General features: G+C 40.1%; 1 protein-coding gene across 16 annotated transcripts in view; it reads right to left on the bottom strand.

The window, feature by feature from the left end:
• PARD3 (par-3 family cell polarity regulator) overlaps positions 1-14427 on the bottom strand; it is a 426698-nt gene that overhangs the window by 191721 nt on the left and 220550 nt on the right. For all 16 annotated transcript variants that reach the window (XR_008462802.1, XM_009896928.2, XM_054171475.1 and 13 more), the window contains 4 exons: positions 12097-12222; positions 10271-10653; positions 2137-2276; positions 469-597 (listed from right to left, as the gene is read on the bottom strand). Coding sequence is in view for 15 of the 16 variants with exons in the window: in XM_009896928.2 (XP_009895230.1) it covers positions 469-597; positions 2137-2276; positions 10271-10653; positions 12097-12222 (778 nt within the window). In the remaining variant the exon portion in view is untranslated. The remainder of the gene's footprint in view (positions 1-468; positions 598-2136; positions 2277-10270; positions 10654-12096; positions 12223-14427) is intronic.

Below are 14427 nucleotides of genomic sequence, written 5' to 3'. Positions count from 1 at the left end.
TAGAAAGGTATTTATATATCCTGTTTTGGCAGTTTTATATGCTCTGAGATATTGCAGTGAGCATGTAGTGGGACAAATGGCAGGCTTGCAAACATAGATTTGTCCCCATGAAAGATAGGAAATAATGTACTTGTCTGCATGCATCCAAATCAAATCCAACCAATAGCTTCTTCTGTAACAAACAGTTTCACTCAATTTAAAACTCTACTTTTACATTATTAACAAAGATTCAATTCCAATAGCAGATCTCAAAGAGAAAAAAAATAAAGTTAAAATACACCATGCAAAATGTTTTAAATAAAGCAAAACAGCATTGGTTGGGTTTTTTTCGGGGGGTTGTTTGTTTGGTTGTGGTTTTTTTCCCCCTTATATTCAGTGCTGGCCATGCATATTTACTAGTAGGTGACAAGATCAAATCAGTTGCTCATAGTAAATCTAAATCTCTTAGCTGCTCTCTATTTTACGCACCAGTTCCCTTGGATGGAATGTTTCTTCCTGTCGAAAAATCAGGAGGCCGACGGTCCCTCCCATCTTGGTACTCCTCAGCAAGGAGACAACTTCTTCTTGAGTTTTGCCTGTTAAATCAACTCCATTTACCTGTGATAAAGGAAATATTAGAAATCTTTAAAAAACTCCTAACAGAAAATGATGTGAATACTAAACTTGACTGAAGCAATCTGCTTATTGACCCACTATCGCTTCCATTTAGCAGCCTGAATTAAGCATGCATTCTTTACATAGCAATACAAATAAGAAGCAAGACAGCTGCACTTCACTTCCCTTTAGCACCAGCTGTATACTCCAGCATACTCTAAAGCCAACTAATTCCACCTACCATTATTATTTTACAAGAATTTCTGCATAAAAATCCTTTGGTAAAACCTATGTGTGATCCAAAACCTGTCTTTTTCCCACATGCCTTGGTGTTATACATATCTTCCAAATGTACTTTGCACAATAAATTATGTCAAAAGTAGATTTCCTCTCCCCCCCCCCCCCCCAAAAAAAAAAAAAAAAGAGAAATGTGAAACAGTTACTTTTTATTTTGCCTTTGTTCATCTGGCCAGCCCCTTGGCCTCCATATAGCACTTACCAGTACAGACAGGTATGGAAGACACACAGGTGAATTTCCCACTCTATGAGCTAACTTGAGGAAGGAATAAGTCAGAGAAAGAGAGGGATTTTCAGGCTTTGCCTGTTCAGAAACATTTTGGAAATATAAAGCAAATCTGCTAATGGTGTTAAGCAAATGAGCATAGTGCTCAGCAGTAGTCAGCAAACCATCTTTTTCCTTCCCCTTGGAAGATCACAGCTCACATAGTTGAAAAGCTCTAGCTGTTGTCTTAAATGCTTCTCAGTCCCTTTCCACCCAAGTCATCTGGGTTACCTCGAATTACAGTAATTACAGCAGCAATTCATGCTGACTTGGCCAATTTTACAGTAAAGTGAAGTTAGGGCTCCGAGAGGCAGTTACAGTTTCAGCTGTACCTCCAGTGTCATTTGGCTTAGGGACAGTAATGAAGAGCTGTGGGTGGTAACATCTTATAACACTCCAGCTAGATTTGCAGGAAGATCTCTGCTGTGTACCTAAGAGAAATGTAATTCCCTTGAGGGCATCCTCCCCTGAGGGGGGAAGTGGCCTTGTTTTTCTGCAGCATTACCCTCCTCTTACATTGTCCCTTTCAGCTAACTGACTAAACCTTTTCAGGGCATTGTCTTCTGTACTTGGCAACATCTTCAGCGATTTCTTGTCTGTCTCTCCATGCTGACTTAAGGTCACTTATTAGGAAACAATCACTTTGCTTCAACTTACTCCTAAAGAGCAATGAAAGACTATGACACTGTATTCACAGATGGCTATGCAAACTCCTATTTTCATAGCATGTCTGTGTCAGCTCTCAAAATAGTTAGGTACTGAAAATGCACTGCTCTTGATCTGTTACCTAAAAAAATAAAGGGCAAAAGAAAACACCCAACCCCAAGGCCAAAAACACAAAAGGAAAAGAAGGGGGGGGGGGGGGGAAGGAGGAATAGGGAAAACACTCCCATAATATGAACTACTAAAAACCTTTGGAAGTGAACTACTGCATGGGGTCTTGCCAAAACACGGACAAACAGTATCTAACACTTCATCACCTCAATTAATCGGTCTCCAGCTTTAAGCCTCCCATCCTGAATAGCTGCGCCTCTTGGAAGGATGTTCTTCACATAAATCGGAGCAGAGCCACCAATTGGGACATCTCTGGAAGTAATACTAAATCCCAAGCCTTCTGTACCTGCAGCATAAAGAATGGAGAATATTACTTGTTAAAATGTACATCTTCTATTACACATTACTTCTATCCAGCAGACACTCATGTCACTGATGCCATCCCTGAAAACTCATACATATGATGGAAGAACTACTGCATGGGAATAAAAGGGGAAAGAACATAGAGTAAGGCTACAGATGAAGCACTGAGTGCTGGCACAGGTGGCTCAGCAGGCCCTCCTTGTAACTTGCTGTTCTGACAATTTCCAAGTCACTGCCACATTTCCAACTTTCTATTTCAGATGAGCTGAGTGACAAGGAATAAGAACAAAGCATATCTGATATCCTATCACTCTTTTCCCTCTTGTCAATCTGCATCTTGTCAATGATCCCTTCTCTCTCTTTTGCAATTCTTTCAGCAGTGTCAGTTGGCCAGCACTGCTGGCCATGGGGTTTTGTCAGCTCACTTGTAGACACCACCAGGTGACAGAACTGGATCTCGGTGGTCTCATCTCTTCTGCTCCATGGGACCTCAAGCTATTTTCTGTCAACAGCTCCTCTGCTCCAGGGCTTCACCCCAGCTCTCACTGGGTTCCACCCCACCTTCTGCTGCACAGGCAGGGAGCAGAGCCAGGTCACCACTTCCAAGGTCCTGCTGTGCATCCACACGACTGACTACACTTGACTAAGAATAACAGAAACAAAGCAGAAACATTGAAGATGACCCAGAGAAATCCAGAGAGAAGGTCCAGTCAGTATGGCATAATGAGACTTGTATTTCAAATAAACTATGCCCTCAACTGGTTATTGAAGCGTACCTTAAGACCCTACCAGCTCTGGGATTCACAAAGCAAGAGGACAAACAGAAGCCTTTCCTCCTATGCAGAAAGCTCATTTGAAATCCTCCCTTTGATGCAATCTGTACAGTGTTATCTACAACCTTTGAAACTCTGCACTGAAACCCGCCCACCTCTCTCCCATCAAGTCTGTTGAGGACACTTCATCTAGCATGAAGCCAGGCACAGAGCATCCCTGACAGAGTGTCAGCATCTACAGCTTGCATTTGAAACATCTCAGAAGTTGTCAAGACATGTTTACAGCTCAAGCTCACTAGCTAGGCCTATGCACACTCAACCTATATCTGATCTAACCTGCTAAGGCAATTCAGCAACAGCAGGCATGGTCCCTAGCAGCTCCACGACTTGCCCCTTCCAGAGAATCATGGGGACAGACACAAGACAAACTTTTATGCAACAGTCCTCAGCTATGAGCCCCAGGAAACTGAACACAGCCTATGTGAAAGGCACACAACTAGAGAGGCTTGTATTGGGTTTGAGTGGCATGGGTTTGGTAGCAGGAAGGACACAGGGGTGGCTTCTGTGAGAAACTGCAAGAAGCTTCCCCTGTGTTTAGTGTGGCCAGGGTCAGTCAGATTCAGGACAGACCTACCGCTGGTCAAGGCCAAGCCCATCAGGAATGGAGGCAGTGCCTCAGGCACAGCTTATTTCAAAAGGGGCGGTGGGGGAAAGGCGAAAGGCTGAATTAATTTCTCTCTTATTATCCTCTCTAATTTCTCTCTTATTATCCTCTGTGTTAATTTGCTAAGTCTACTTTTTTAACTGAGCATGCTACTATTCACAGATGAAAAGGAAGCAGCAGTCTAATATAGTCAACAGTAGCCTACGCAGAGATTTCAGAAATCTGCAGAACTACATTTGATTAAAATTGAGTAGCTATTATGTTATCAAGATGATAATCATGTTAAGAAGTAAACTGACACAAGTCACAGGGCTGAAGGTGACATAACCTTTTAAAACCTTCATCACATGTATAAGCTCTCATGTGTACATATGCAGCTTGTTCCTCTAGGCAAACTGTAGTGGGACGACCTCTCTTCCTTGAAGCATTCAAGATAGCTGAAAATTTGACATTTCAATCTGAAAGTCTTCACCCACTTTCAGGCTGATATAAAATTCATCAGTGCTATTACACAGAGATGAAGAAAAAAAGAAAAAGGAGCTTTTAACATCCATATTTTACTTTGGAGACCTCACAATTTTAATGATGCTCCAAATGTTCATAGAGCCCTTTAACTTGTTGCAGCATGTGAAGCTGATCTGTGTAAGTTTTAAGTCATATCTCAGCATTTTATGGAATTTATCTTCTTCTTATTCCAGAGACCTGTGTAGAATACTGCTTTTTGGGGTACAAGTTTTGCATGCTAAAATTTCTGAAGTAATATCAGAATATGACTGCACACCCAGGACAATATTTCACTATTAATAAGCTTAATCCTCACAGCCTGATTACAATGTCATTACAGATGTCTGGCTCACATGCTCCAATTTAAACCCCCACAGAAAAAACAGAAGTTGAAATATTCACATTACAAATGCACACAGGATATAAATTTGGACTGTGGCATTTTCTGCTGTCAAATCTCCAGAAAGCTTTTACCAAAGGCAGCAGAACACCACAAATCCACACTGAGCCCAGATATTAGCAGAAGAAAATTTTAATTACTTATTTCTGTGAAAGAAGGGGTCTCAACTGAGCTATGTTTTGCTATGTTGCTTGGTACAGCTTTGCATAAGACAGCTTTTGGGTGTCGTTTTCCTAAGGCCAGGCTGGACGTGGCTCTGAACAACCTGATCTAGTGTGAGGTGTCCCTGCTCATGGCAAGGTGGGGTTGGAAGTAGATGATCCTTGAGGTCCCTTCCAACCCTGACAATTCTATGATTCTACCTTTTCTCCTTTCCATTTGACTACACATGCACTACAGCTGCCCACAGCTGTTTAACACAGCTTTGTTATCACCTATGCTTCTTACATATTAGAAGTTCACAAAACTGGGAAATGAATGCATATAACAGGGGCCCAAAATAAATATGACTTCAGTGACTGGATTGATTTAAAGAGCCTTTTTCTTTCTGTACACAAAACTGATTTAGTTACCTCTAGGTCCTGCATTTCAGTCCTCCTGTTATAGAAATGAATATAAGATCTCAGTATTTTCCTGCTGCTAAATTGTTTTCACTTCTCAGGGTGCAATACTGCATTATAATCATAGAATGGCTCAGGGTAGAAGGCACTTCAGAGAGTAACTGCTCCAAACCGCCATGCCATGGGCAGGACACCTCTCAACTAGACTTGGGTGCTCAAGGCCTTTTCCATCCTGGCCTTGAAAACCTTCAGGGAGGAGGCATCCACAGCCTCTCCGGGCAACCTATTCCAGAGTCTCACCACTCTCATACTGAAGAACTTCCTAAAATCCAGTCTAAACCTACTCTCCCTCAGCTTCAAACCATTCCCCCTTTTTCTATTGCTATATACCCTTATGAAAAGTCCCTCTGTGGCCTTCTTGTAGGATCCCTTCAGGTATTGGAAGGCCCCTGCCAGAGTCTTCTCTTCTCTAAGCTGAACAACTCCAGCTCCCTCAGCCTACCCTCATAGAAGAGGTGTTCCAGCCCTTGGAACATCTTTGTGGCCCTCCTCTGGACTCATTCCAAGAGCTGCATGGCCCTCTTAAGCTGGGGACATCATCAACTTACATGTAATCAACCTGATTACAAATCAGGGTGTTTTTTTAATCCAAGCAAAGCTGAGTCTTCTCATAAAGATCTTTGATCAACCTAATAGAAACATGTTCTTCTTTTTTCTAGAATGATCAGAAGTTTGGGGTTTTAATGGAAAGATGAAACTTGATGCAGTTTCTATTTCTTCTGTGGCTAATAATGCCCAAAATTATTTGCTTCTGAAACTCATGTCTCAAGGTCACTTAAGTAACTTGGGAATCTACATGTTCCATTCCAAAAGTGACAAAGATTCCTACTGCATCTGAACAGGAGCTCTAGAGTAAGTCTAAGAAAATATATCACTTCAAAAAGAATTTCAAATAAAACTTTAGCCTGTCAGTTCAAAGTCTGGCTCAAGAAACTGGGAAAGCAGGAGAGTATGATGAAAAATGCATGTAAATCTGTACACTTCAGATAGATGACGCAAGACATTTTCTAGTAAGGTTCAGAGTCCTGTCTTGTAAACTCTGCTATGTAAACCCAAGGAAAACAAGTAATTGTCCATGTACATGTGCTTTACTAGAGAGCAAAAAATAATGCCATTTTAAACTAGAGTGCTCCCAAACTTGCCATGGCATCTTATTTGTCTCTCCAATGACTTCTTGCAGAAAGAAACTTGGGGGTGTGGCAGGGCTGAGTGTCACCACACTGCCACTTTGAATGCTCATGGAATTTGCAGCAGTTTGAGCTCGGCTCTGTGTTTAAGACAGAGCACTGTTAACCACAGAAGGGCCAGCAAGTCAAACAGGCATCCAACAAGGAACACTGAAGAACAATGACTCTTGTTCTCCTACTCGCAGCTACAAGTAGCTATTAAACACTGCAACAGGCTCCCCAAGGAGGTGGCTGAATCCCCATCCCTGGAGGTGTTTAAAGAACTCAGAGGTATGGTGCTGAGGAATGTGGTTTAGCACTAGCCTTAACAGAATGGTTGGACTCAATGATCCTACAGGATTTTTCCAACTAACCAAATCTATAATTCTATGCCTCTAATTTAACCACTTTTCTCTGGTGCACTGCACAAAGGTGTCTCCTTCCTGCTATCTCCTTTCTGGGATGGACCTGATGATTCCTACAGATTTCCTGAAGTACAGTATCCTGATAGCAATTCCATGGCTGGTTCTTCAGTTGCTCTCTGGAAGCAAGACATGGACTGAAGTCCTGATGTGCTGAATACTTCAGATCAAAACCAGCAAACTATTTAGTGGAGCTAGGACCAACTTGCAACCTCAGTTTTGACATTTGGTCCCAAGAATTACATATTTAATATAGCTAGACAAGTGTATAGTTATAGACAGAAACGATCCAATGCAATGAGCTTTATACTTAAGGGTAATCAAATAAAAGCAAGCTAATTTAAAGACTGAGTACTTCAGGTTTCTCTTAGTTCAAAGGTACCAAAACCAGCATACATGAAACCTGAGTAATCCAATGTCCAACTAAAAAATGGTCTTTTGAATACTTTAGCAAGTATCAGGCTAAATGCTACAAGTTGCTCTGTACTCAAAGACCAAGCCTTAGAATCATTTGTTACATAAATGGGTTTTTTTATTATTTATAAGTGCTGGACTAAATTTTTCTCAGTTGCATTGATTCTGGAATTTTCCTGGTGCACATGAGGTCAAAATCTGTCCTATTGTATCAGTGGTCTTATTTTATCAACATACTAGCTATTCAGAAGTATGTTATTTATACTTGCTGTGTATCAGCTTAAATATATATCTCTAAGTATAGTCTCACTCTCATCTCTTCCTCTATCTTAATTTGTGTGAGCTATTAAGCTACCCTGTTATATAACCTTAACAGCATTAGAATATCAGCAATAACCCCTACATCTATATGCTAAAAGTTCAGGCCCTGACCTTTAAAGAAAGATAAACAGATATCCATTTTCATTTAGAAAAGCCAGCAAACATTCTGCATTGACTGAAACATATGACTGACCTTCTCTTCTGACTTTATTAAACAGCTAAATCCTATGAAAGTTCAGGTTATTTTAAAATACCAAAACAGCAATAAATATTAAGAAATCGTAATTACAGAAGCAGGTACTAGAAGGTTATCTTAGCATGTCATCTTGTGTAAGAGAGCTCATGCAATATATAGAAACATAGATGGAATACAGAAAGAAGCTCTGTCTGCATTGAAAAAGAGTCAATTCTCATATAACACATCAGGTTAAATCAAAAGTGAGTTTCAAGATGAAGCCTTACATGCCTGCATGCCTTAATGCACCCCATGAGGAGTTTTTAATCTAATGCTGGTAATTGGTGGACTAACTGCTGTCTGTTAGCTACAAAGAAAGCACATTTTTAAAATGTCTACAAAGCCTGTATTATTACAGCATCCTTCATTAAAAATAATCAAAGACAATCAACATCCTTATTGCACTCATATTTGTAACAAACTACTGGGGGGCATCCTTAAGTGTTTTGCTTCCTTTGTTGCTCCACATGTATGTTCTCAGACTGATCAAATGGAAAGCCAAAAGGGGAGGGCATGTCTCTTTCCACAGTGGAAACTGACAAATTAAAGACAGCGGTGATAAAAAGGTATCCTTCCTTGTGCATTTTTTTTTCAAGCACCATGCATAAAATCTAGTACACTAAATAGTTTCTGTCTGCCCACAGTCTGAGCCAGGTGCTGTTTCTTCCTAAGTAGACTTCTCACATAAGCAAACTCTTAGGAACAAATATCCCCTCTAACCTTCTGAAATATATTCTAGCTATGGATTTGAAAGCTTTTACTAGCATAGGAGCTAACAAGTTCTCTGCTGTGAACTACATGCTAAAATATCTCACAGATCACTTCCCATCAACAGGCAGCACGCATCCTCACTCCAAACCCATCTAATACGTCGGTGCCAGCAATGCTAAATTACATTTTTAGAAGTGGGAAGAGTATTTACGAAACAGTATCCAGTGCCACATGACCACAACCTAACCCTGCATCAAAGACTCCACAGCACATGAAAATTATATTCTTGCATCTTATAAGCTACTATAGCACCACACTTGTTGAGTGAAAAGATCTTGTGTTCCCACATTTTAAATTTATTTGTGGGTGCTTTTAAATGATAATAAATGTATACTGCAATTGGGGCTAGGAAATGTTTTATGTAATGTCCACAGACATAAAAAACCCCAGGTAAAAAGCACCACAGTGACTGAGAATATTTGTAAGCGTAGTGATTCCTTAGTCAGTAACATGAAACTTTTCCAAGCTGGCTGATCTGAGCTGGTGGCCTAAAAAATTTCTTGAAGGAGCATCAGCAACAGAAGCAAACTGTCAGCTCAACCTTATGTCATCCAAGTTTGTAGAGCTTAAAATTCAGTAACCAGAAAGAAGCAATCTGGTGGTTCATATGAAGTTCACAGAAAGAAAAGGATAATGATGATGTGACAAGTAGCCTGGTGCCTGCAAAAATGTGAAATCTCTACCATTCAGTGGGTTGTCTTTGGTACTGTTCAATGAAAGATTAATTAACAAAAATTATTAACACTAAGCACATACAATATCCTCAGGGGAACACACTGAGCTTGTCACATGGGTAAACTTTTTGCTGTGTAATGAAAACTATTCTTGCTGCTAGAGAACAAATTATCTCTAACCTTAAACATGCTCATTTTAATGCCATAGATCTTGCAGCATATATAATCCTTAAAAAAAAAAAAAACATTTCCCAAGAGCTAAGAAACATTTGCATCTAAATGTCATTTTATTATACTTCAAGCTATCTTAAAAGAATCTAGATGCTAACTACACAAAATTACCAAATTTTCTCACTTTGGGCATTTAACACATCATAAAAGTTCCAGGGATGCACCAACACAGCTACATGCACACATACAACACAGAGGTTGAGAAACAGCCACCACTTTTTCCTTTGCCCTTAGAGAGACTCTCACTCCCATTTGAATCACATTAGCATCAGGGCCAAGACAGGGAATACCCTATTACATGGCACCCATTTAAACAGACTTTCACATCCTAATGGAATAAAGAAAAACTTTAGCTGGAAATTGGAAAGTCCAATTTACCAATCAGATCCAACATAGTCTTCAAATCTAACAGCCAAAGCAGTTACTCAACCTGAGAAGTCATGATACCTGTCAAGCACAGAATTTGGCCTATTTTAGCTGACTGATTTATATTCAAACATTCACTACTCCCTAGGTCTTGGCCGACAGAATTTGTAGCACGTGCTCCACCTCTCCATTAGTTAAACCACTCTTCAGAACAGCCTTTTGCAAACACACTTCACACATCAAATACATGGCTGGACCCCCGGGGCGTGCTGCCAGGGCCAACTCAGCACCTCGGCTTCACAAACCAAGCCATTACATCTGGAGAGCTGTCCTGCCCCACATAATGGCACCAGGCACACGTACATACTCTATGCATGCACACCTCATACTATAGGAGCAGCACACTGGTGCCTTACCTTTTCTCAGCTGTATACTGAGCCTCTTCCCTATCTTTTTGGTGTTATATCCACTGTTTGCAGTGGAGGTGAGAACTTTCTGAGGTGATGGTACCAGGCCTGAGGGTGGTTTCCCTGCCGAATTCACGCTATGAGGTAGCTGTGAGTAGGAGTCTGTCTGATCGGACTGGTTACCCGCTCGAGACATTCTCTGTAAGGTGTGAAGTCCAGAATTGTTCATACTTTTGCTGTCAGCATACTGGGAATCAGGGCTGAACCTGCTGTTGTAGTAGGTGTTCTTCTCGCCTTGGGACAACTGTTCATACTGCTCTTTATTTGCCGCAGGGACCACATGGAACCAAATGAATGACGTGCGCATGGCTTGGCGAAACATATGCTGTGCTCTAGGTATCAAAATGAACAGAAAATCAGCAAATTAGGACTGGCAGGCTACAAGACATTACAAGCATAATTACTAATGCTAATTAAGTAACACGAGCTGACAGACACATTGCACTCAAGCATAAACCATGACAGCCGAATATGTTCAATAGTCATCTTGGTCTGCTTTTTGCTGAGGTCCATAGCCTCAAGGTAACAAAGTGGTTAAATATGGTTAACAACTAATGTACCAAATACTAGGTTTGGGAAACCCAAATTTTAACCACAGCCTTGAAATGCAGACAGTTCTATGGCAGAACTGCAGTATCCATTGCTTTCTTGGACCTTGATGATTGTGACCACAGTGACAATGATTAGAAGAATGAATATTACACTTTATCCAAAGAACATGTACCTCCATAACTTGCTGAGACTACATGCAGGCTTGCAAAAGTTTCATTTACACTTTACTTCTTGTAAGTTAGTAGTCTTTCAGAATACAGCACTAAGAAACAGGGAAAGAATGCTCAGTCCTGCACAAAGACATGGTACTCTAGGTCGTGATCTAAACCACACAAAGTCCACAAGTCTCTTCACAGATTTAAATTGTGATTCAGAATCCCAGAACAAGCAGAGATGAGCTGCTTTCAACCATATGGTACAGTTGTGTTCCAGTCCAGGTTAGTGTCAAAGAAGTAAAAAACACATTTCACATGTATAGTAAGTATAGGACGATCAAAATACATTCCTTTTCTTTTGGTCCTCAACATGCCAGAGTTCTCGGAACAATATCATCATCTTTCAATCACTCATTTTCTGTAAAGTTCTTTTATGATTTCACTTTCAATTATTATTTGTGTGGGGACCAGAACCTGATTTCACTTTTAGAAGTCCTTCTGATTCACCATTTCGAGATTGTGCCAAGTTCAGGTGGTGACTGCAAATATTTCTGATCTCTCAACCTTCCCCAGAGATTTTCTGCATGCCTTTAGCTTTCATACCTATAAACCCACAAATATTTTACAAAGACTGAAAATAAAGCCATTCTGTTGTCCACTTGCATTGAACTGCACTGCAAGTATAAGAGCAGAAGTCGTATGGGAATTTCAGAATTTACCAATGAAAGATGGAAAAATCGATAATGTGCAACAATAATCACAGAATAACAGAATCAACCAGGTTGGAAAAAGACCTTAGAGGTCATCAAGTCCAACCTATTACCTAACACCACCTGACAACTAAACCATAGCTCCAATAATCAGATGAGAAATGCATATGCTCTAATGAAAATAATTAATCTTATTATTGTTTCTTTTAGTTTGGCTAATGAAAAACCACTGATGTCCCTTGGTGTATCTTTTTCTTTATTAGAAAGAGAAGCTTAGAGAATTTTCCCTTACTTTCCTCAAACTATTGCAAGGTGCAGTGTTAAATAATGCAATGCAAGGTGTGGTAAGTGCACTTACTGTTCAAATCTCCTATTCCGAAGGTCTCCATCGTTAATCCTGACAATACAATCATTCTCACGAAAAAGGTTCTCTTGTTCAGCTTTTCCACCCTTCTCCAATCTCTTTACCAGCAGCCCCAGGGTTCTGGAACATTAAGATTACAAATGATTGCTGTTTGAACAATTTGCAGCATTGAAAATTCTATTGATTTAATATTTTATCATAATCACTGCTTTACCTTGAAAGAAGATACCATCGTTTCAAATAATTTATAAGCATTACCTGAATTATTATTCCTTATCCATGAAACAAAAAGCCTGGGTGAATCAAGCATGTCATTTAAAAGTAAGAACCAACAGGCAGTGTGATGACAGCACGCCCATTCTTGAAAAAGCCCTTGATTTCTGAGCAGTAAAAGCTCCAAGAAGCACCACACATCTGAGAGCTGTCATCTTTTCTGCTAGTTAACTGAAGCTGAACAAGTTCAGCTTAAAATTTTAATTTCTGAATTAGAAGAGAATGCCACAGCTATCACTACTGCTTCTGTGCAAGGGAAATGTGGGGTCACCTCACGTGACAAGCAGCCTATAACGGAGGGGCTGACAGAGGATTCAGGAACTTCACATTAACCATATGCTTTTATTTTTAAACCTTAAACTGTTCAGTAAAAACAGCAAAGAGGAAAATAAATACCTTAATGTCATTTTTATTTCAGCATATTATCTCATATGAATTGGTTCAGCAATGAATGAAGACAATTAGCATTTGATAGCTCCTGTGCAATGAGTTGGTCATCTCTCTCTAGTGCTTTCCCACAGTGTCATCTTAAGGACATTCTCAGAGAGAAAAGGTAAACAAATGTTTAACCTGAAATTATTAAATGATCCTGAAGAGTGGATTTCTGAGGTACTGGCAGGAAAGTGTGAAAAGTCAACATGTTTCTATAGCTGAACTCCAGGTTTGAGGGAGGACTCTATCTTTGGGATTATTCTTGCATCAACACTGCATTTGATTTATTCTTTTTTCAAAGAAGATCAGCTTCACACTGAAATCCCACAGGATGTATCAGTGGTCAAATTCATATCACCCAAGTCAAGAGCAGCACTTTTTCAGAATTCATTACAAGGCATGGCGTGATAAACATTTGGTTGCATGGCAGGAATTGCAAGACCACATATGTCTTCTAACACAAAGCTTTCAGTGATCATAGCACTGCAGTTCACACATACCTCAAAGTAAATGAGCAGTCAGTGATGCTTAGAAAGACTCATCACGGGGCTCAAAAGCAATACATGCACTTGAGCACTTCATCAAATGGGTCAGAAAACCAAACTTGAACTTATTTCTTCCCTTTGAAATTCCTCATTTACAAATTTATCAACATATGCAAATAAGACATTTACTTTACAGAACAGTCATACGTTTTCTCCTACAAGGCAGATGAAGGAGTAAAAGAAATGATCCTAGTAGTATTTCCATTTTGGAACCACCCAGAGACATTGAGATACGATGTTGAAAGAATCTATACATGTAAACAGACTGTCAAGAGAAAAACAACAGAAAGCATTTTGACAACACAAATCGTCAAAAGAACTGGAGTCAGACACTAACATCTAAGTGTTACTATTCTGCTTCCGACTGATGTGGAGTGTTTGACAAAAACCTGACTTACTGCACCTATGACCCATCAGGGCCCATCAGAAGTAAATCTTCTCTACCCTCATTTGGTTCCAGATGGACCAGTTGGATGCAGTTGCTGATGCTGTGACTGGGCTTGACTTTAGCTCAGCTGCTGCAGTCAGCAACCTGTCTCTTTGCAGCAGTACCGATGAGCACAGGGACCAGAACAATCCCATAAAGCTATAGAATCATTTCTCTACAATACATGCATTTTTTTCTGGGGGGGGGGGAGGGGGAAGCCACAGCCAACAACAGTGTATGTAGTCCTATCCCTCCCCGTCCTAAGCTGGTACTCTGTTTAGAAAGCTGCAAGTTTTGTAGATTCCTTTCAACAACCCAGCACCTCCCATGAAAATTTTTAAAAAGCAAACCCAATTTCTCCAGATTTCCTAAAGCAAACCCAGTTCTTCCATGCGATTTTTCTTTTTCCTGATCACCAAGGTAGTGAAGCACTTTTTAGTACCTAGATATTTTAGGTGGTTTTCTGTTTGCCTTTCCCACAATCCTCCAACAGTTTGCATGACAAAAAAAAAAATGCCTAGAATTCCCCAAGAGTCACACAGTGAGGGAAAGACCACATTGTGCTCCCTTTACTGCACTAAAATTTGCTGATAATTGTGAAGGTATGTGGTCACAGAAAGTAAGACAAAATGAATTTTAAAACTATTG

The sequence above is a fragment of the Dryobates pubescens genome, chromosome 21, assembly GCF_014839835.1.
Source record: "Dryobates pubescens isolate bDryPub1 chromosome 21, bDryPub1.pri, whole genome shotgun sequence".
Taxonomy (NCBI): Eukaryota; Metazoa; Chordata; class Aves; order Piciformes; family Picidae; genus Dryobates; species Dryobates pubescens.
This window is presented reverse-complemented; position numbering and strand designations above follow the sequence as displayed.